The sequence below is a fragment of the Ruditapes philippinarum genome, unplaced genomic scaffold, assembly GCF_026571515.1.
Source record: "Ruditapes philippinarum isolate M1 unplaced genomic scaffold, ASM2657151v2 ctg4691_1_1_1_1, whole genome shotgun sequence".
NCBI lineage: Eukaryota > Metazoa > Mollusca > Bivalvia > Venerida > Veneridae > Ruditapes > Ruditapes philippinarum.
In genome coordinates, this window is record NW_026860664.1 from 47,606 (window position 1) to 72,468 (window position 24,863).

The 24,863-nt window shown below is 31.9% G+C and overlaps 2 protein-coding genes across 4 annotated transcripts in view; one reads left to right on the top strand and one right to left on the bottom strand.

Moving 5' to 3' along the window:
* LOC132712968 (rap1 GTPase-GDP dissociation stimulator 1-like) overlaps window positions 1-11,788 on the top strand; it is a 43,941-nt gene extending 32,153 nt beyond the window's left edge. For both annotated transcript variants that reach the window (XM_060695409.1, XM_060695410.1), the window contains one exon: window positions 8,314-11,788. In XM_060695409.1, coding sequence (XP_060551392.1) covers window positions 8,314-8,453 — 140 coding nt within the window. In that variant the 3' untranslated portion in view covers window positions 8,454-11,788. The remainder of the gene's footprint in view (window positions 1-8,313) is intronic.
* A 1,965-nt stretch (window positions 11,789-13,753) lies between these two features.
* Window positions 13,754-19,116, bottom strand: LOC132712969 (ankyrin repeat and SOCS box protein 13-like). 2 transcript variants are annotated; one of them, XM_060695411.1, is made up of 6 exons: window positions 18,959-19,116; window positions 17,312-17,487; window positions 16,729-16,879; window positions 15,685-15,819; window positions 14,889-15,083; window positions 13,754-13,952 (listed from the first exon to the last, which is right to left on the bottom strand). In XM_060695411.1, the coding sequence occupies exons 1-6, from the start codon at window positions 18,972-18,974 to the stop codon at window positions 13,816-13,818; spliced, it is 810 nt and encodes a 269-aa protein (XP_060551394.1). In that variant the 5' UTR covers window positions 18,975-19,116; the 3' UTR covers window positions 13,754-13,815. The 2 variants fall into 2 exon arrangements, with proteins under 2 accessions (XP_060551394.1, XP_060551395.1); XM_060695412.1 differs by having other exon boundaries at window positions 19,036-19,085.
* Between the last annotated feature and the right edge of the window lie 5,747 nt (window positions 19,117-24,863).

Genomic DNA, 24,863 nt, shown 5'->3' on the forward strand with positions numbered 1-24,863 from the left:
TCATCAACAGACAAGAGGACATAACTCTGTCAAGGTTTTTAACAGAATTATGCCCCTTTTTGACTTAGAAAATACATTGAATATGGGTAAAATCCACTTATTGCCTTAACCCTTTGAGATATTGCTTTGAAACTTTTAATGCTATTTCACATCATTACCCCCATCTGTACGCAAGAGAAGGTAACTCTGTCAAGGATTTGTTTTAAAAATTAAGGCCTTTTATCGACTTAGAATCTTGGTTAAGTTTTTAGTACCAGTCCACTTTTTGACTGAACTGTTTGAGATATTAATTTGAAAGTTGGAATACTTGTTTACAATCATGATTCCCAAACATGTCCAGGAGAAGGTAATTCTGTCAAAGATTTTATTTGAATTATGGCCCTTAACTGTCAATGTTTTGTATTATAGGCAAGCACTAAAAAACTTTGCTGCAGTGTTCAAGGGTATCACACAATTCAGTAAAATAATTCTTCACTAAATATCTTAATGCTCATGGCCATTGTTCACTTTAAAAATACAGAGATTCTTGTATTGCCTTTTACTGCAAAAACTTTTTTTATTGGCAAGCAATAAAAAAGTCGAGCGCGCTGTCTTACGGACAGCTCTTGTTGACTTAGAAAGTGTATTGAGCTTGGTTAAGTTTTTTGTACCACCTCACTTTATTTCAAAACCATTGGAGGTATTGCTTTGAAACTGACCATACTTGTTTACCATCACGACCTTCATCAACAGACAAGAGGACATAACTCTGTCAAGGTTTTTGACAGAATTATGCCCCTTTTTGACTTAGAAAATACATTGAATATGGGTAAAATCCACTTATTGCCTTAACCCTTTGAGATATTGCTTTGAAACTTTTAATGCTATTTCACATCATTACCCCCATCTGTACGCAAGAGAAGGTAACTCTGTCAAGGATTTGTTTTAAAAATTAAGGCCTTTTATCGACTTAGAATCTTGGTTAAGTTTTTAGTACCAGTCCACTTTTTGACTGAACTGTTTGAGATATTAATTTGAAAGTTGGAATACTTGTTTACAATCATGATTCCCAAACATGTCCAGGAGAAGGTAATTCTGTCAAAGATTTTATTTGAATTATGGCCCTTAACTGTCAATGTTTTGTAATTCAGTAAAATAATTCTTCACTAAATATCTTAATGCTCATGGCCATTGTTCACTTTAAAAATACAGAGATTCTTGTATTGCCTTTTACTGCAAAAACTTTTTTTATTGGCAAGCAATAAAAAAGTCGAGCGCGCTGTCTTACGGACAGCTCTTGTTATTTTCTTCCTTAGTAATTTCTGTTGATGAATTGTAAATCCTGTTTGATATATAGTCGAAAGAGTGTTAACAGTACCAACCTCAGAACTATGAGCATCGAGTTTTTTTACATAGAAAAGTTCAAATCCTGGGTAATGCACATAGTTTTTGATGACAGTCACAAAATTTTATCTAATACTTTTCGTCTTAAACTGTTTTCATCTTCCTAAAAATTGTCATGCAGCAGTGCAGGTAGGCACTGGTACAGATACCAGGAATACTTTCTGGATAACTGCTTGTTTTTTAAAATCTCCAAGCATTCAAGTTGGATCTTTTAATCTATGTAGCATAATAGTATGTCAAAATGTTTCTCAATTAAAAAATTTGCAAAAAAAAAGGGAGGGCTTTTGTATTCACTAATGTCTTGATGGTTACATTCATTCAGTGTACACCTTAATTGGCGAGTTGTTTTTTGTAGCACCCCATATTTACTGCAACCATTGAGGTTTTTCAGTTTTCACTTCACCATTTGAGGTATTTTTAATTCCATTTTTCCATCCACTTGGTAGAAGTGGCGTTCATAAACTTGTTTGGTTAAGTTTTTGTTCATGGTAATTAACTTAAATGGAAACAACACTATAAATAGTTCCAGTTTACTATCCAGCTCCGAGAGTGTTGCTCCTCGAAAACCTCTTGGGTTTAAAATCTAGAATATTCTTATTTCTGATCTTTAGCAAGAGAACATGAACTTCAACATAAGTACCTGCCTCTTTTTATTCCACTGAGAAAAGACAAGCATGATGTTCTATGGACAATTTTTGTTCTTAAATGGATTGATGTATTGGATTTGAAAGTGTTATGGGAAAGATAATTATATGTGGTTAATGTAACATATACTATATGTATAATTTATACATGAATGCATGTATATTAAAATTATTTAATTCACAGTAAGATTACTTGAGCCATCTGTATTTAAATGTAGGTGTGTAGTTTCAATGTTTTTCCTCTGTTGATCCTACATGTATGTTTAAGTTAATTTTTAGCTCGACTTTTCTATGAAAAGGGGAGCTATCCTACTCGCCCCGGCGTCGGCGTTGGCGTCACACCTTGGTTAAGTTTTTCGTACCACCCCACTTTATTTCAGAAGTATTACAAGTATGGCTTTGAAACTTACCATACTTGTTCACCATCATAACCTCCATCTACAGACAAGAGTACATAACTCTGTCAAGGTTTTTGACAGAATTATGGCCCTTTTTTGACTTAGAAAGTGTATTGAGCTTGGTTAAGTTTTTTGTACCACCTCACTTTATTTCAAAACCATTGGAGGTATTGCTTTGAAACTGACCATACTTGTTTACCATCACGACCTTCATCAACAGACAAGAGGACATAACTCTGTCAAGGTTTTTGACAGAATTATGCCCCTTTTTGACTTAGAAAATACATTGAATATGGGTAAAATCCACTTATTGCCTTAACCCTTTGAGATATTGCTTTGAAACTTTTAATGCTATTTCACATCATTACCCCCATCTGTACGCAAGAGAAGGTAACTCTGTCAAGGATTTGTTTTAAAAATTAAGGCCTTTTATCGACTTAGAATCTTGGTTCTTGTATTGCCTTTTACTGCAAAAACTTTTTTTATTGGCAAGCAATAAAAAAGTCGAGCGCGCTGTCTTACGGACAGCTCTTGTTAGATTATCTATTACATAATTATTAGTACAATATTTTACCTTGCATGTTTAAAGTAAAACAGTCTTAATAATCTATATAAAGTTAAAAACCAGCATTTTAATTTTTTCAAAAGTTTCAGGTGAAACCTATTAAGTCTCTATTTCAGCCACTCCCCATACCACCTAAATATTGACACTGCACACTGCAAATGAAGTAAATATTTAGGTGCTATGTCTATGAAAAATAAAACAAACATAATCACAATTGGTTGAATAGAAAAAAACAGGGACATTAAAATAGACCAATATGAGTATAAATCATTAGTCTCCATTGTACATGCACTGAATTTAATTGATAGCTTGTTGTTTTTTTTAGAGTCTGGACTTAAAAGGTTCCATGTACACTGCCAATTTTGTGTCTCTCTAATTGATCATATACGTTAGTAAATATGCACATGCACATATGAATTATGCATGTAACTTAGGATATTTTCCTTACTGTTAGGTTCAGGAATGCACTCACATGCATACAATAAAATAAGTATAATATATTAAGATGATTTTTATTACTGTCTGGGTTCCAGGTTTATAAAATCTATGTAAACTTCTGGTTTTCGAGGAAAGTTTTATTTCTGATTTAGTTGCACATACCTGTATGTGAGCAGATTCACTCTACATTTGCGCATTTGATTCTGCATCAGTTTTTGCCTTAACAAACACATCAGTATATAAAATTGTTGGAGTTTACATTTTGCACTTATTTTGCTATTACTTGGTGCTAAATGAATTTGGTGTAAGAGATATTCTGCAGAAACAATGTTTCAAGTACTTCAAGCGTAGGAATAGTTGAAAGTATAGTTTGACCTAGTCTTTGATAATAGACTGGCTTATATTAACCCTTAGACTGCTGGCAGCAATGCTCTTACCCATGGTCCCTTTATAGAGAGGCAGACACTGTGTTTTGACTATTATGGTGGCTTGATGCAAAATGTTGTTGGTTTAGTGATGTGCAGCTTGTTGTATTGTCTTGTATATTTGTGGTGTAATCTATATATACAATCGTTTCTTGCATTATTTTGAATTATTCATATAATTATTATACCCCCACAAACAAAGTTTATTATACCCCCACAAACAAAGTTTAGGGGGGGGGTATATAGGAGTCAGCTTGTTGGTCGGTCCGTTGGTCGGTCCACATCATGGTTTCCGGACGATAACTAGAGTTTAGAATGAGGTATTGTTATCAAACTTGGTATATAGCAACCTTATGTGGAAACTCCGGTTGGTATTGCATTTGGACCCTCTGGGGTCAAGGTCACCATTACTAAAAATAGAAAAATGGTTTCCAGACAATAACTTGACTTAGGAATGAGATACTGTAATCAAACTTGATGTATAGCAAGCTTATATGAAGACTTGGTATATAGCAACCTTATGTGGAAACTCCGGTTGGTATTGCATTTGGACCCTCTGGGGTCAAGGTCACCATTACTAAAAATAGAAAAATGGTTTCCAGACAATAACTTGACTTAGGAATGAGATACTGTAATCAAACTTGATGTATAGCAAGCTTATATGAAGACCTGGGTTGGTATTGCATTTGGACCCCCTGGGGTCAAGGTCACCATTACTAAAAATAGAAAAATGGTTTCTGGACAATAACTAGAGTTAGGAATGAGATATTATTATCAAACTTGGCGTATAGCAAGCTTATATGAAGACCTTGGTTGGTATTGCATTTGGGCCCCCTGGGGTCAAGGTCACCGTTACGAAAAATAGAAAAATGGTTTTCGGACAATAAGTAGAGTTAGGAATGAGATATTGTAATCAAACTTGGTGTATAGCAAGCTTATTTCAAGACCCCAGTTGCAATTACAATTAATTGAAATATTTCTTTGTACACAGTTGATAGTTTGTGTTCAAATTTTTCTTCAGACTACTTTTTTTTTCAAAAAGTCAAAGTTTCAGGTGGGGGTATTAATCACCTTCAGTGATAGGTCTAGTTATTATTAGTCATTATTTTATTTTTATATCATTTGATTTAGGTTTTAACAGTTATTGACTTTTCATTACAAATCCACTTTGCACATGGAGAATGTTTGAAAAGCAAGAAAGTATACTTGACCATATTTGTAAATTACATAAACTGACCATAGTGGTCCAATGGATATGCCTCAACCTGGTCTCTATATACTATAGTTATCATCATGACAACAATTAGCATGATCTTCACACATTGATTGGAAGGTCATTTCGTTAAGTCAATATCACATTGAAAATCAACAGTAAATGTTTTATTTGGTCAATGTCAAAATGATTTTTTAAATAAATGTTATAATGGCAATCTCAGGTCAGTGAAAACTTACCTTAATTTAAATGTCATAATGGCAGTTTGAGGTCAGTGAACATTAATGTTAAGTCATAATAATAATCTCAGGTCAGTGAACATTAATTTGAATGTCATTATGGCAATCTCAGGTCAGTAAACACCTATCTGAATGTCAAAATGACAATGTCTGGTCAGTGAACACTAATCTAAATGTCATAATTACAAATTCAGGCTTGTGAACACTTATCTGAATGTCATACATAATTACAAATTCAGGCTTGTGAACACTTACCTGAATGTCATACATAATTGCAATCTCAGGTCGACAAACACTTATCTGAATGTCATAATGGCAATCACAGGTCAATGAACACATATCTGAATGTCAAAATGGCAATCACAGGTCAATGAACACTTATCTGAATGTCATAATTGCAATCACAGGTCAATGAACACTTATCTGAATATCATAATTGCAATCACAGGTCAATGAACACTTATCTAAATGTCATAATGGCAATCACAGGTCAATGAACACTTATCTGAATGTCACACTTATCTAAATGTCATAATGGCAATCACAGGTCAATGAACACTTATCTGAATGTCATAATGGCAATCCCAGGTCAATGAACACTTATCTGAATGTCATAATGGCAATCTCAGGTCAATGAACACTTATCTAAATGTCATTATAACAATTTTCGGTCAATGAACACTTATCTGAATATCATAATTGCAATCTCAGGTCAATGGACACTTATCTAAATGTAATAATGGTAATCACAGGTCAATGAACACTTATCTGAATATCATAATTGCAATCTCAGGTCAATGAACACATATCTGAATGTCAAAATCACAGGTCAATGAACACTTATCTGGATGTCAAAATGGCGATCACAGGTCAATGAACACTTATCTAAATTTCATTATGGCAATCACAGGTCAATGAACACTTATCTGAATATCATAATTGCAATCACATGTCAATGAACACTTATCTGAATATCATAATTGCAATCACAGGTCAATGAACACTTATCTAAATGTCATAATGGCAATCACAGGTCAATGAACACTTATCTGACTGTCATAATTGCAATCTCAGGTCAATGAACACTTATCTGAATGTCATAATGGCAATCTCAGGTCAATGAACACTTATCTAAATGTCATTTTAACAATTTTAGGTCAATGAACACTTATCTGAATATCATAATTGCAATCTCAGGTCAATGGACACTTATCAAAATGTAATAATTGCAATCACAGGTCAATGAACACTTATCTGAATATCATAATTGCAATCTCAGGTCAATGAACACTTATCTGAATGTCAAAATGGCAATCACAGGTCAATGAACACTTATCTAAATGTCATTATGGCAATCACAGGTCATTGAACACTTATCTGAATATCATAATTGCAATCACAGGTCAATGAACACTTATCTGAATATCATAATTGCAATCACAGGTCAATGAACACTTATCTGAATATCATAATTGCAATCACAGGTCAATGAACACTTATCTAAATGTCATAATGGCAATCACAGGTCAATGAACACTTATCTGAATGTCATAATGGCAATCTCAGGTCAATGAACACTTATCTGAATGTCATAATGGCAATCTCAGGTCAATGAACACTTATCTGGATGTCAAAATGGCGATCACAGGTCAATGAACACTTATCTGGATGTCAAAATGGCGATCACAGGTCAATGAACACTTATCTAAATGTCATTATAACAATTTTCGGTCAATGAACACTTATCTGAATATCATAATTGCAATCTCAGGTCAATGGACACTTATCTAAATGTCATAATCACAGGTCAATCACTTATCTGGTCATAATGCATACAGTCAATGAACACTTATCTGAATATCATAATTGCAATCACAGGTCAATGAACACTTATCTGGATGTCAAAATGGCGATCACAGGTCAATGAACACTTATCTAAATGTCATTATGGCAATCACAGGTCAATGAACACTTATCTGAATATCATAATTGCAATCACATGTCAATGAACACTTATCTGAATATCATAATTGCAATCACAGGTCAATGAACACTTATCTAAATGTCATAATGGCAATCACAGGTCAATGAACACTTATCTGACTGTCATAATGGCAATCTCAGGTCAATGAACACTTATCTGAATGTCATAATGGCAATCTCAGGTCAATGAACACTTATCTAAATGTCATTATAACAATTTTAGGTCAATGAACACTTATCTGAATATCATAATTGCAATCTCAGGTCAATGAACACTTATCTAAATGTCATAATGGCAATCACAGGTCAATGAACACTTATCTGAATATCATAATTGCAATCTCAGGTCAATGAACACTTATCTGAATGTCAAAATGGCGATCACAGGTCAATGAACACTTATCTAAATGTCATTATGGCAATCACAGGTCAATGAACACTTATCTGAATATCATAATTGCAATCACAGGTCAATGAACACTTATCTGAATATCATAATTGCAATCACAGGTCAATGAACACTTATCTGAATATCATAATTGCAATCTCAGGTCAATGAACACTTATCTAAATGTCATAATGGCAATCACAGGTCAATGAACACTTATCTGAATGTCATAATGGCAATCTCAGGTCAATGAACACTTATCTGAATGTCATAATGGCAATCTCAGGTCAATGAACACTTATCTAAATGTCATTCTAACAATTTTAGGTCAATGAACATTAATCTCAATATCATGATTGCCATCTCTAGTCAATGTGTAATGTCACAATGAATGCTAAAAAATTTAAGCAGACAACACAATGGAAAATATTGTGAGTGTCCTAACAGCAATCTAAGGTCAATGTTACAATGTAGATTTAGATCTGTATTCAGTCATTTTTTATAGGGGATGATTTTTTTAAAGGATATGTTCTCAAATAAATAATGACCTTATTTAATAATGAAACTGTTTAATATGATTCTTACCATAGCATTTTCTTGTATATAAAAATAGATCAATGTTTAAACTATATTTCAGAGGCACTAAGAGAAGATTTGCTGAGCTCTAGTATACCTGATGTTATACGACAGCTTACGGAACATGATGACGAAAAAGTGAAGATAGCCGCTAAATCTGTGATACCAGTCCTAGAAGATACTCAACCAGTCGATAGGTGATCTACCTCATGTATTATAATGGAACAATCCAAGTAAAAATGGTCCAGTCAACAGTCAAACTGTGTTTGTTTACGATGTGTTTAAACTTTATATAGAGAATGAGTATTGGTGCACATAGGAACTTCAAAGACTACAGTGTCTGTTTTGAACTTTCTTTTATCATAATTATTATTCCCCTGGATTATTGTTAAAGATAGAAAAATTGTTAGGTGAAAATAGTTACTATTCAAATATAAAAAATAGATGAAGTATTTTGATTTTATTGTTTTAACAAGAAATTTGCTCATTATATAGAACTATGATATATATATATTGTGTATATGTTGCTGATGTTCTTCAATTGACGCTTTAATGTTAAACATTATATTGCAATGTTAGTAAGCATAATGTATACCTTATTGTTTCCAATTAATGCCCACCTTCTAATTAGCGCTCCCTGCCACATTTGACAAAAAGAAATTTCTTGCATTAAAGGTGTCTCATAGTATATTTAATCCATACTGAAAGAGCAATTATTCTTGAAAAAAAACAATATTTTATTGAAATCTACAACAGATTAATACAAATAAACTTGCTTGTATGATATACTGAATTACTTATGTATTTTACAGCACAAATTTAAAGCTCTTTTTAATCCCCCCACCCCTTTTGGAAAAATGCACGTCTTAGGGGCATTAATTAGAAACAATATGGTATTTAAATGTTAAATTTGACACAAGTTATAGACTTTTTTTAAGGACCAAATTTAGTTTTTTTTAAGCAACTTATTTCATATTAAAGAATAGTAAATGTTTAAGATATAATTAGCATCCAAAGTTTTTTAGCAAGTTTTATATTTTATAAATTAATTCATTTATACAAAATATATAAAGGGACCATCTTGTGTTTTAACATTCCACAAGTATTTTGTAATTATTTCTGACATGTTGTGTTATTTTTTTATTCAACTCAGTTGCTTGTTTAAAGACATAAAAAAGCAATTTCATGCCTGTATATTTGTGTCTGTATTGCAACAGAAAGTAATAATGTGAACATATTTTAAGACTTTTGTCCGAATTTGTTATATTTCAAAGTTTGTTTTACCCTACATCTGTTGCTGTCTATTGTCAATCTATTGATACACACAACTAAGTAGTGCTACCTTAACTGTAAAAAGACTTGTGACACCAGCACAGGCTTGACTGCACCTTCTAGCAGCCTGACCAGTCATTAAACTGGTGGCTGGCTAAATTTAGCATTTTGATCCTGAAATCCCTTTAATTCATAAATGGACTGTTCTGTATTCTAATCTGGGCAAGTCCATTTTTCAAATATAAAAAGGGTAAAGGGTAAAAACATTACAGTTTGTCAACCTTACATATACAGGGTACCTAATCCTTTAATATGACCGGATTCTAGCAAGTCTGTCCTGCTTAACCCTTAACATGCTGGATTTATGTAACATGAATTTGGAACATTTCCAATCCAAGTTTAAAGATACAAAAATTTAACTACCACCAATATAGAGCCTGGTCATACTGCATTAGTGTGAAGGCTGGCCTGACTCTTCACTTGTGGCAAATGCCTTCTACGTGTTTATAATAAAGAAAAGATAAATGATAAAAATAACAGTATTTATCCCATTATATTTCAGAGACCACTGTTTAGTGGATCTGTCTCTGTAATCATGCCAAATATGTGTTCTTTGTTTTACTAATATACATGTATGATAACAATTGTCAGTTTGTATATAGTTATAATAATGTAACTGTATATTTTGAATATTGTTTACATTTTTACAGAAATTTCTAAGATCAAGCAATCAATTGTACAACAGTAATCATTTTTTATTCCACTGAGCTTTTTCCAAGGGTATCTACTATCTAGCCATTTTGTCACCTCGGTGTTATAGTATTTTAATGCATACATGCATAAATAGGTGAAGATATATTGACAGGCATGACAGAACTGCCTTATAATATTACAAAATTTAATGCTATATATTACAAATGCTATATATTACAAATGCTATATTTTCATGAATAAGTTGACCAGATTGTACAAAGGTTAAGTTGTAAAATATTGAATTGTTAAGTAAGTTAACTTTAAAAATGTAATTCCATGTTTTTTTGTGATATATATATACATTATAATTTTGATTACTTTAGCTTTTATTGATAATTATAAGGTCACTAAATCTCATATTTAGTCTGTTTAGTGCAGTAACAGGTTAACTCCTTATATAATTCAATAGGAGTTAACCTGTTACTGCACTAAGGTGACGATTTCAGACATTTGAACAAGAATTGACTTCATTCTAGACACTGCCTTAATCATATTCAGTATTTTCTCCTGTTTTACACAGCCTCCGTAAAATTTTCATGTCATTTGATAACTTACATGATGTCATGCCCTTAAAAGTAAATTTTGAAGCACAAAGTGATGATAAATTACCTCAATACAATTCCTCTTAAGTATTAACCAAAGATATGAATTTTGCCAAAAGTAGGTCACTGCATGGTGGCCAATGAGAACCTTAATGTACAGTCACCTGAGAAAATACGAAAAGGTGGAGGTATATACCCCTATAAATGGCTGTTGTGCCTGAAAAGGGCCTGCCTTTCAATCCATCACTCTATGCTTGAGGCACACACACCCTCTGTCCTCATCGTCTCTGCCATTCCCCTGGACTCTAGATAGGACATCAGCAACTGGTCTCCTGTATTAGACGAAGAAGTGTACCGAAGTACGAGCAGTTTAAGTTGTTTCATCGCTATGCCGCAAAACTTCTGGCGATGCCCTATGCATTGTCAACAATATGCACGTATCGAGGGAAAGAGTGAAGAGAAAACTACAGATGGATCAAGGTTAATAGCCTGATGTATATATCTGTTTCAACCAATAAGATTTATACACTGTATTCTTATGTCTCTCATTTGATCATTGTAGAAACAAAAGGGTAGTAACATTTACATTTTTCTAACATATATTTTCATTGTTGTTTTTATCTACAAACATTAAGATTTTTATCATTATTTAAACAATTGTTTTAGCTTGAATGTCAAACTAGTTTTTATAACTAATATTATCCTTATTGGAGTTACCTACCAGTACCAAATAGAACTGGTGAGAAATAATTATTTATTTTTAAAGATAAATATGTATAGGTTATAGGTTATATACAGGATTTTAAGAAATTAATTTTCGAGTGAATGAAGTGACGCAAGAAAATTAATTTCTTAAAACTTTGTATATAACCTATTACCAACTTACAGTTAGCACCGCCCATTCAAATCGAGTGCATTATGTAAATAGGCGGAGTTCATTAAATCGGCTCATTTAACATATAAATTTAATATACAGCACAGTATGGTAAATATTTCGGCAAAATTTATTGGCAGACAAACTTTTGCAAACTGAAAATGAAAATATTAATTTTTTTTTAAATTAGATATGTTGATGTATTAACCCTTTACCACATATATACGCGAAACAACGCACTTTCGACCCCCCCCCTTTTTTAAGGCCTCAAATAGTGAAAAAATGTCCTATTTGGACCCCAAACCTAAGTTTTCGTTTGAGAAATGTTGCTTAAAAAATTGAGCACTTTTTCGGCGCCGCCCCCCCCATCCAAAAGATACATCAGGGGGTTGCGAGAAGGGGGATGTGCCCCCTTCTGTTAGGGGGTTTGAAAAGGGGGGCAGAGTCCCCCTCATCGCCAAGAAAATTTTGGACTTGTGAGAAGGTAAAAATGACCCCAAGTCGATCATAATGTAACGTTTAACCAACGCTGAAAAGCCTTTGACTCTATCTCAATCCCTTGAACAGTTGCAGCACTTTGAAATAAATTTTGATGGAAAAAATCGAGGCAAAATAGTGATTTTTGGCAATTTTGAGATGTCCCCTTGTTGCCATGGTAACAGGAAATTAAAGACTGAGCATGTAGTTACAAAGGCAATGGTCCAGTCAACATTTGTGCCAAGTTTGATTAGTATTGAAGCATTTTTCATAGTTTCATAACAGTTTGAACTTGTAACAGGAGGCTTTTCAGTGAAAACGGCCATTTTTCACAATATGCTCATGGGGGAAAGGGTTAAGAAATACATTATTAAATTAATAATGTTTCCCACTCATTCTCTTTTGCAAACTTGTATCATAAATATGAATTGTTTTTCACTTACTTTCATATTTCATTTTGTACTTCAATTTTTGTTAGCTTTAATTTAATGATTGTGTATGCATGTTCTTATACAAATAAAAACTTGTAAGAACTTAAAGCTTGTTTCTTTTTTATTGTATGCTTTTTAGACATGAAAGGACGGACAAAAAGCTACTCAGAAATTTCTTGTCACTGATTTATTGTTTGTTTTATTGGTTTTACGGTGTACCAACACAATTTGGGTCATATAGCTCCGAAAAAGGAAAGATAATTTTGGCTAACCTCGGGATCAAAACCACCTTAACAGCTGGAACTAAGAGATGTGCATAGACTCCAGTAAATTGAACTCATTTAGTCGCCTGTTACAATTAGGAAGGGATAAATGGTGGCTGCAATTCAAAGGCCTCAACCCTTAGAGGCAACCCCTCAGCCACAAGGTATGGTACTAGAGCTTGCAGCATAAACTCTTACATAGAAAATTAAGCTAAATTCCTCAAATGAACCTGTACAGCTTCCATATGTTTTATTTACGATTCTGAAAGTTTTAGAAGATAAATTTCAAGCATTGTTTCAGTTAGCAAGATTGTTAAGGTTTATCAAGTAATCTGCCTATAACAACACACATACTCATTTCTTCAATCACTATAGTGCTTCCCAAAAACATTGATGAAAACTTAAAACACAAGGTCTTGTTTCCTTATAACTATCTACACTTGTTTTAACAACATACTTTAAACTGTTTCCAAAATGAGATTCCAGATGGACATAAATGCAATTAGTGCTAAAACAATATCCCTTTATTTCCCAGGTAGGGGGTGGGGGTAATAAATTATCCCACTGACTAACGCAGTTTAATGCCATCAGCATGTCCATTGACTTTACAGCTGGTCATCTATTGATCAACTTTGGAAGTCATTCAATCTGATTATAGCAGTCTGCTAGGGAATTTTATTGCCCTCTCGGGGTACCCTTTCACATCTGTATGAAGCATTGTTTGGTAAAATTTCTTGCTCAAAGAAATTAGCAGTTTCCACAACAAGGGCTCAGTTTTAAATAGCTTGCCCTTTTACTAGATCACTGCTACCATTAATAAATACATAAACAAAGACTTTAGAAAAGTCATATACTGTCTACAGATAGTCATGACTAATAATCAACAACCTTTTAATTTATACATTTTATTTAACAACAACAAACATAACAAAAGGGTATAATTATGTACTATCAATGGATATATTCATACAACAAGAAATCCGTGAGAAGGTTTGGTAAATTTAGCTTGTGTACTTGACGCAAACCATTTTGTCCGAGACACTGACGAATAACTTGTCTACACAGAAACTTCATACTTCTTGGGTTACCTGTAATACATTTACAATTAAAATAGATAGGATTGTAGCAAAGTACTGATATTTGCTATTTATCAACTTTTCATATACTTACTACAGTAATATAGTTCCTTTTATGCTTGTCTTCAACATGACCAAGATTTGTTCATATGAAATTCTTTCTATCTCAAAAGCTTATTTGAATTCATGTCTGTAACAAGTGAATAACCAACTGAACAACTGACAGGGAGCACTGGCCAAGTAAGTAAGGAATTTTCATAAGAAGGAATTTTGGAACCCTACCACTTTTCCTCTAATTACATCAACAATGGTTAGTATCTTAAGACTAGTTCAAAAATATTATTAGCTTGCAAATAAGCTGAAGTCATAATGTTACAGGTACATGTACTTTTAACAACTTAACAAATCACTGTTGAAAAATGCATTACCAATCATTGTGTATAATAGGGTAGCTTTTGGATTAATGAAAAAAAAACATCATTCTTTCTTTTTTTTTCACAGTATTTTGCAATTTTTTTTTAATTTTGAGTTTGTTTGTCATATATAGCGTCTTTGACAAATAGTGTTTTCTACTGAATGCAAAAAAGAATTTCACTCCTGATCTGACACTGCTAAGGTCAAATGGTGCCTTTCCAGCTTAAATGGTGCAGGAAGATTTGGGGTCCTTCTAAGTTCTTTATTTCAGGCATCATTTAAGCTTCCTCAAATGAAACTCTGTCAAAAAGTCCCTTACAAGCTATCTTGATAGCTTCTTCAAATGAAACTCAATCAAAGAGTCTCTTTCAAGCTATCTTGATAGCTTCCTCAAATGATTTGTATTGAACACAACTTCTAAGCCAGGTTTTAACTTCAGATACAGTAACTATAACCACTTGACCATGTAAGTCATGTACACAGAAGAATAGTATGAAAATGTACATGACGTAGATTGAAAAAGTATAAACCTACATTCCCACTGCTGTAGGATCTGTCGTATAGAGGACGTTGAGCTAGGAACCATATCTTTAGCCGTCAGATCATAATTATTTGTCATGTTGGTGTTAGCACCAAACTGTAGCAACACGGATACAGCATCTATGTCCTGTTGTCTCGCTGCCAGGTGAAGAGGGGTGTTCAATATTTTTATACAGTTCACATTACAACCTGAAAATGAATAAATGAGTTGTGTATGTTTTTTTAAATTAATTGAAATATTATAAAAGAAGTTTTCCTCTATATAAACAGAAGATAACAACTAAAGAAATAATTTAACTTTTGATAATGTAAAGTATTTCAAAGTTTACATATTAGAAAAATCTAACTTTTTAACAAACAGTTAAAGAGGTTTAATGGTTCATTTAATTGACATTGAAATTGTGAAAACATATCAAATTATCCTTGATTCCTCAATGAAATCATGAACTTGAAATTCTAAAATCCTAAATTCTCTTCTGATTATAAATCATACAGAAAGCTTTTTTAACAGGGTTAACACACCATTTTTTAAAACTCCAACTATAATTTTAATTTCCTCCCTCTCTCAATGTATGATGTTGATTCCTTACCCCACTAAATATCTTAAACTGGACAAAACCATTTATCATATTTTTGAAAATTTTCAAAATGAGTATTGACAGCAAACAATTCGGACCATGATCAGACGGCATCGATGTGTTGGCTAATTTTGGTCTTAAGTTTTCTCACACATGTAAAACCTGTTGCTAACAGCAGACTAAAGGTTAAGTTAGATGAACAGTGGTCTAACCTGCCTTCAAGAGTAAAACAAGACACTTCAAGCTTCCCTTGGTTACAGCTGCATGTAGAGGTGTACCAAAATGACAGTCTGTTTGATTGAGGTTAGCTCCTGCATCCACCAACAACTGGGCACACTCCACTTTATCTTTAATATATATGAGCTGCGTCATGACAAAACCAACATAATGGGTTTGCAACCAGCATGGATCCAGACCAGCATGCGCATCTGCGCAGTCTGATCAGGATCCATGCTGTCGCTATCAGTTTTTCTACTTGTTAAAGGGTCTGTAAGCGAACAGCATGGATCCTGATCAGACTGCGCGGATGCGCAGGCTGGTCTGGATCCATGCTGGTCGCAAACCCATTATGTTGGTTTTGTCGTGACGCGGCTCATATGTACATGTATTTACGATACAATTAATAAGAGGTAATTACACTTTACTTGTACAAGTATTAGTATATAATTGGTTGTGTTTCAAATCAAACCAACCCTGTTTCGATCATATAGTGGCATTCCAGCTTTACTAGGAAAAGGAAGACCTTAGGTGTCCCTCAGTAGATCACTTCAGCCAGGCTAATGAGAAGAACCACCAACTGGATAGCTTCCTCTGTCCCTAGGAGGATTCAAACTCATAATCTTTAATACATGTATGGCACAGCAACTAAAAGAGGGAATGACAGCCGAGTTGATTACTCTTCTCCAATGAATTCCCATCACAGGTTTTATTGTAAGCTAGTTTTACTTATGTTGATGACAAGAAAAAATATGTAACAGAAAAAAAAGAAGAGAAAAACTTCAAAGAAGACATTTCATCTATACCAAAAAGTTAAGTTCTCCGACTTTTAATCAATTGTCACTCAACAGAATGTGCTTCAATTCTGCTAGAATGTTTTCTATGCAGATGACCACTTATGCCTAAAGAAACAAATGTGGAGGCTCCAGGGTGTCATTCTTGATTAAATGGAAAGTTGCTGTTTTATCTATTAAAAAATTGGTGAGACTTAAAGCCCAACTGCAATTAAGGACAGATATTTGATGTTAGAGAACAGATACCTCTAAGAACAGCTTCATGCAATGGTGATGACAGGAGAAGTTTAGGGTTGACATTAGCTCCACTTTTTAGCAACAACTTCACACAATCAACGTTACCACTGGAACAAGCATCACATAGTGGAGTACTTCCATCAATGTTCCTACAGTCTACCTGTTTGTAAAAACAAAATGCAAACATTATATTTAAAGTTAACAAAAATTTACAACAGTTTAGTGTAAGACATTTACTTATTTTTGCTCAATATTAAGGCAAGTTTCTAGCTTTGAAGTTTAAACTACTGTCAAGTCAGCTTCTAGGAACTAACCAGTGCGGATGACATATGGTTGTGACCCAAGACAAGCACAAACCCATGGTCCCTTGGTTGGGAGGGAGTCAACAGTTCATAGTTTAACCATTAATTAAATGTTGTTATTTTGAATGTTCTAAACCTCCTCAAACTAGCAAAATATTATAAAGATGTCGAAAATCACAGTCACTGCATTCTTAAATTATGCTAAAAAAAAAGAAAAAAATATTTTGCAAATTTGTAGAATAACATATTGACATGTTGAAAAGATTCATTGTAGTTAAGAAATTATTTACTGTTGCTCCTGCTGATAGAAGCTCCTGTACACATTCTATATTGCCATGGAAACAAGCTTCATGTAGAGGGTGAACAAGGTCAAAGTTTCCATCATTCACCATATGCCCTTGATGGATCAATTCTCTAACCAAGTTGACATCTCCAACTTTACATGCTGTATGTAGTGGATACCGATCTGAAAAAAATAATTGTTGAAATATCGGGTTTGGTTAAAAAAGGATAAGATAATGTGTACTTAGTCAGTGATTTTCCTGCTTATATAACAGTCTCATATAAAAGGCCTCTTCCCAAATGAAATTTTCTTTAAAATCATGCAGTTTTCCCAAAAATGTGAACTTAAACCTGCTTTTTTACTTCCAATTAGCAATTTTAGCGATAATTGTTCCTAAAATCAAGTGGCTAGGGCCTCTTCCCAATTTAGTGAGAAAAACCATTGTTAGTGGACTGACGTCAGTCGTACAGAAAATTTTGTTTAACCTGTGATAGCAATCATTTATATTTTATTTGACCCTAGCTGTTTGTAATGTCATGTGGTCAATATTTGTTTTATTTTGAATATCATTTCATGCATCATCTTGTTTTTCGTAATTGTATATATCTTGTGTGTCTCGTTATGTGTTTTATATTTCTTTACAGTCTGATATACAAGCCATCATCCTATATTATTCCCATCTCATCACCTATTCATCCTAACAACTTATTACTTCTATTTCATCTAAACATAATTTGCATGTCAAGCCTCAGTTTTTTCAAACTTCACAGACAAATTATCTCACACATCATGTGCACTTTGAAAAATTGATTTCTATAGTTTACACCAGAATTGTTGTTTCTTATTTATTTAGATAATCAATGCATTTGTTTATGTTCTTTATAGGTAAATGTTGTTAATCATGCTGCATTATCATGCATCTCGCCCATTGACCATTTATGTTTTTCAGCACAGTATTTTGGCACTCTGATGCATATATTTCTATGGTTTACACAAGAAATTGTTGAACCTTACTTATTTAAATTAACAAGGCATTTATATCCTTTACAGGTATAATCATACAATGAGGGAGAACCATACAACAGTAACATTAAATTTCAGTTCCAACTGCAAGACTAGGACAGATGTTCAACAGCCTTAATAATCTTAGATCAATAATGATAACAGCCAGAAGTAGAAACTTTTCAAGAAACAGTAAAACGTGTAGGCCTACAATACATGTATAATGACCATGAAAGTATTATATCACAATTTCAACTAACAGTTAAGTTTAACTGTGAGAGTACATACTTTAATTGTCAATTAAAATCTGTGCTGACGGTTGGTTTGCTTGCATAGATAAATACTTTCGTGGCCATCATAAGAATTGCTATTAATAAATGTTTGATTTTCTTCAAATTTAGTCAAATAGAATTATTAATTGCCTAGCAATCATATATTGACTTTTCCAAAATGAAACACCAAACTCTATGTATTTACTTTGTTGGGTTCACAATTAAAAGTAGTAAAATATACTTAAATTAAAATTTAGTCGTATTGAACTGTACTGTACAGTACAGAAACACTGCAGAAATGTCAAAAAAATCTGTCTTTTTAACTGTTTCATAACAATTATTTTAGGGACCGATTTGGGCGATTATTTTACATATCTGACCTTTGCTTTCTTCCATATCATTCCTGAATTTCCATATATTTACATTTTTTCCATTAGTTTTTACTAAAAGTACGCACCAAATCGTTAAAACACAGAAAAATTGGAGTGCGTAGATTCTAAAAACCTATTGAACAAATGGAAAATATTGATCAAAGGGCAGTAACTGTGCTAATTATTAATATTATATCCGGCACTAATAATATTATAAAATTGGTAAAATAATACCCATATAACATAAACTGCCCAAAATATTATCAGATATGTTCGAATTGTAAAATTTTGGTTTAAGATAATAATTTCATTTAATATTGCTATAAATTCAATTGTTTATTCATGTAGGCCTATGCTTGATACAAGCATACAGTAGGGTATACAAACCGTTTTGCTAATGTACAGTGTACGAAGTGTTTTAGAAAAATACGTTTTTTAGGTATGGTCAAAATAAAATCATTTCATTGTTTTCATAGATGGATATGTACAAAAATGGAGAACTAGTATAAATTCTAACGATGTATTGTTTCTGTATGGACAACCTTATTTAGAAAATATTGCACCAATTAAGAAGCCTTAGAGTCAAGATTCTTTCATAGGAACTCTGGAACAGGACCGCATATTGCGGCGCATAAATCCGAATCCTTACCGGCTTTACATATAGTTTGTCCGACCTTTGAATATCTTTTCATATTATGCGAGCGGGTGGTCTTTAATTATCTAATCTCAATTTAATATAATCCGCTAATTTAAAAATCAGTCAAATTTACGGTATATAGAATGTCTTTTTTATAATACCGTAAAATTTGACCAGTTTTAAAAGAGACAGATTGGGTTCAATTGATAATAATTTTTTTGAGTCCATACACTCGGATAATACTTAAAGATATTTAGATGTAGCAGAAACGTTTTTAAAAACCGTTACACGATTGAAAATATACGCCGCAATCTGCGGTCCCGTTCTCGAGTTCCTATGGATTCTTTATTTCTCTCTATTTTAGAATAGCTTTGAGAAAACTGCGTACTTCAGATCATTATCTTAGAATACAGACAAACATCGTAATTAAAGATATTGTTTAATTTGTAACACAAATGAAATTGAGGTTGAGTTCCACTTGTTTAAGTGTCCTGCATACATGTGTATGGAAGGGTATTAACGCAAAAATTACATCTTGCTTTCTTACGTTACATCGTGCTTTCTAACTTGTACATCTTGCATTCTGACTGGGACATACTATAACTTATCGTATGTCCCAGATTCTGACTTGTACATCTTGCATTCTGACTTTTACATCTTGCTTTCTTACATGCACATTATGCTTTCTGCTGTGTGCGTCTTGCTTAATTGTATGTTGATATCGTTATTTAACTATCAATAATTATAGTTATATATAACTTTAAATTACTACTTTTACTATCAAATATCATGTTATCCATCGAAAAATTAGACATTATGTTTCTTGTGCTAGAAATGTACAATTTTATGCTTTAGTAATTATTTTTTTCTTACCTGCAAAACCCTATAGAGAGCCTCTAAAATAACAAAATGTCCGAAGCATGAACATTTCGTGTTTTGAAATAAGACCAATTATGTACATGAACACGGTGATATACACAAAATAAACCAGTTACACAAAATGTTGGATTTACACACATACAGTTACATAAATTTGTACATTGGAGATTTTTACAAGAAATAGTAAAAATAAAAGTTTTTAAATTTGTGTTAAATTTTGGATATTTTGAATGCTTGACTGAGATGACTTTATGGATTCTTATTTTCTCTATTTTATTACTTTTAGGAAGGATTTTTACTGACCATTAAGTGTTAAAAATGATATTTTTATTTTTCATATGACTACAGCTATCACAGATGTAAAATGTTGTGTTAAAATGACCATTAGGGTTAATTTTGGATATTTACGCAACGAAATGAGATTTTCTTATTTTTGAATTGATATTTGTCATACCACAGGGGTATAAGTCAAACATATATGTAATCAAATATAACAGCTTTTGTTTTAAAAAGATGAATTTATTTTCTCTATAATTTCATCTATCTGAAAAGCTGATCATTACACTTATTTGAAAAGTTGACCTTACTGAAACAGTACGTACATACAATGAATCAAATCAAGTATAATTATCAATTAAAATACATGTAAAAAGAAAAAACGGACAATAGGCAAGAATTAACAATCCCATTAAAATCATATCTTAACTGACTCACTACGGAAGCGTAAACGGTAATATAATTTTAAGAGCTTGGAGATCGAAAACCAGTAGGCTTGAAAATAGAATTCGTGAAATGAGCAAAGAAATCATCGACAGATAACAATTATTGTTCTTTTAGTAAAATTCTGTAAAATACGTAATGGGCAAAGGAAAAACGTTGCATTACTCGTGTTAACTTACATTTTATTTAATCTTTTATTCTTTCTTTAATTTTGATGATTTTCCACAAAATCCTGTGGTGATTGAAGCTTCTTTCATATTAATGTGTTACACAATTAATATTGGACTTGTACACGTTAATATTGGACACCTACCTGTACTGTATTAAAAATACAGTACGGTCAGAACAAAGAAATGACGTCACAGAAGTAATTTAAGTAAGATATAAGCCTCAAACTGACCAATAAGTAAAATATTGGACAGTTTTCGGCTTATATCTACTAGATATATTAATTACTTTCGTCTTGTCGCTAGTGAAGCACGCCAAACGGCGCGTTGCCGTGCGGCGTGTTGTCGCGATGTCGCTCAAATCAAAGGATTGGCTTATAAGCCAAGCGACAAGACGACAGTGCGACAACGCGCCGTTTGGTGCGTTCCGCTAGCGACAAGACGAAAAGACGATAACGATAAAGGTTGTGTTGTCGCTATCGACAACGCAACGCGCAAAGTGTACCAACTCAGCCACCATACATTATAAGCTATATCATTCTCGTATATGAAATACATGGAAAAATATATAAAATAATGATTATTAATAATTCAAAAAAAATATAAAAAAATCAATAAATTAAAAAGTAAAACAAAAATAGAATGATTTAATTCAAAGGGCTAATAAAAGTTTCACCCATTGTGGGATTTTAGCTCACGACCTTCCGCATGCGAAACAAGGACCTTAACCACTACTCAAACAGGTCATATGTTATTCCTGTTCGTGCGTTTTCGTATATGGCTTTATCCTGCCACCCCTATGTACTTATAAATTAAGATTTCCCATTCTCGATCATAATTATTTGAATGCCGGATTCCGATGATTGCCGATAAAAGGTCATTGAATATTCAAATGTCTCAGGCCAATATTGGCCAACAATATTTCAATACTGAAAAGGTCAGAGATGAGAAGCACGGCGGAAAATGCCGAATTTTCCCGCTTCACAGATTACAGACCACGTGATCATTTGAGCTAACAGTTCATTTTTGGTGGGAAACTCGCGCCGAGAAGACGTTCTTTGTTAATAGAGTAAGTGTGATAATATTTTACAACTTTTGTATTTGATCGTTTATATTGTTCTTTATGTATGCTATTTTTTTCATGTACTCGCGATTTATAAAATATCTTTAAATATGTATGTTATTCCTGTAGTTAGTTATGAGTTGAGTTGAAGTGATTGTTGATGGTTGTTATAAAATGTGATTTGGCCAGACTACGTGATGTGCCCACGGTTTTTTGATATACTCGCGATTTATAAAAAAAATCTTTATGTAAGTTATTCCTGTACCCATTGTAGTTGGTTTTGTGTCGAATTATTGTTGATGGTTGTTGTAAAATGTGATTTTGGCCAGACTACGTGATGCGCCCGGTTTTTTGGTAATTTTATACTCGCGATTTATAAAAAAGTCTTTATATATGTTATTCCTGTAGTTAGTATTGTGTTGAGTTGAAGTTAGTGTTGATGGTTGTTGTTATTAAATGTGATTTTAGCCAAACTATGTGATGCGCCCGCGTTTTATTGATATACTCACGATTTACAAAAAAAATCTGTATATACGTTATCCCTGAACCCCTGTAGTTATGTTTTGAGTTGAAGTTATTGTTGATGGTTGTTGTAATAAAATGTGATTCTGGCCAGGCTACGTGATCCGCCCATGGTTTTTTGATATACTCGCGATTTATAAAAAATCTTTATGTAAGTTATCCCTGTACCCCCTGTAGTTAGTAATGTGTTGAGTTGAAGTGATTGTTGAGGGTTGTTGTTATAAAATGTGGTTCTGGCCAGGCAACGTGATCCGTCCGCGTTTTTTTTTGTTTTTTTGTATACTCGCGATTTATAAAAAAAAAATTATGTAAGTTATCCCTGTAGTAAGAAATGTGTTGAGTTTAAGTTATTGTTGATGGTTGTTGTTATAAAATGTGATTCTGGCCAGACTACGTGATGCGCCCGCAGTTTTTTGATATACTCGCGATTTATAAAAAAAAATATGTAAGTTATGCCTGTACCCCCTGTAGTTAGTAATGTGTTGAGTTGAAGTGATTGTTGATGGTTGTTATAAAATGTGATTCTGGGCAGGACTACGTGATGTGCCACGGTTTTTTGATATACTCGCGATTTATAAAAAATCTTTATATAAGTTATCCTGTACCCCCTGTAGTTAGTTATGTGTTGAGTTGAAGTTATTGTTGATGGTTGTTATAAAATGTGATTTTGGCCAGATTACGTGATGCCCCCGCGGTTTTTTTATATACTCACGATTTATAAAAAATCTTTATATACGTTATCCCTGAACCCCTGTAGTTATGTGTTGAGTTAAGTGATTTGTTGATGGTTGTTGTTATAAAATGTGATTCTGGCCAGACTACGTGATGCGCCCGATATTGATAATTAAATTTAATTTAAATTAAAAAAAATAATAAAAAAAAAATAAAAAAAAAAAAAATAAATAATTAAAAAAAAAAAAATAATAAAAAATAATTTAAATATTTAAATAAATAAAAAAATTAATAAAATATAAAAAAAAAAAAAATAAAAATAATAAAAAAAAAAAATAAAATTAAAATAAATAAGAAAAATAAAAAAAATAAAAAAAAAAAAATAAAAATAAAAAATAAAAATAATTAATAAAAAAAATATATAAAATAAAATAAAAAAATAATTAAAAAATTAAAAAAAAAAAAATTAAATAAAATTAAAATAAATAAAAAAAAAATTAAAAATAAAAAATTAATATAATAAAATCAAAATATAAAAAAAAAATAAAAAATATATAAAATAATAAAAAAATAATAAAATAAATACAAATTAAATAAAAATTAAAAATAAAAAAAATAAATTAAAAAATAAAATAAAAAAAAAATAATTTAAAAAAAAAAAACCAAAAATAAAAATAAAAAAAAAATAAAAAAAAAAAATAAAAAATTAAAAAAAAATAAAAATAAAAAATTTAATCAAATAATAAATATATAAAATAAAAAATAAATATAAATAAAATTATAAAAAAAATAAAAAATAAAAAAATTTTAAAAAAAAAAAAAATAAAAATATAATGATATAAAATAAAAAATTAAAAATAATAAAATAAAATAAAAAAAAAAAATATTAAAAAAAAAAAAAAATTTTATAAAAAAAAAAATAAAAAAAAAAAAAAATATTATAAAAAAAATAAAATAAAATAATAAAAAAATTTAAAAAAAAAAAATAAAATACCTAATATAATATCAATGCCTTTTCGCTGTTTTTTTTAAAAAAAAATAATATTTAGTTATCCTGTACCCCTATGTAGAGTATTATGTTGAGTTTGAAGTTATTGTTGATGGTTGTTTGTAATAAAAATGTGATTCTGACCCAGGCTACGTTGATCCGCCACGCGTTTTTTGATATATTACTCTCCGATTTATTAAAAAATCTTTATGTAAGTTGATCCCTGTATTTAGTAATGTGTTGAGTTGAAGTTATTGTTTGATGGT

Bases quoted from the DNA above. Each gene is read 5' to 3' on its own strand.
- LOC132712969 (XM_060695411.1), bottom strand. The intron at 15,084-15,684 runs GTTAGACCACTG...ATTCATTTTCAG, and splicing joins TGTTTTACTCTTGAAGGCAG to GTTGTAATGTGAACTGTATA. The intron at 13,953-14,888 runs GTAGGTTTATAC...AATGTATTACAG, and splicing joins GATCCTACAGCAGTGGGAAT to GTAACCCAAGAAGTATGAAG.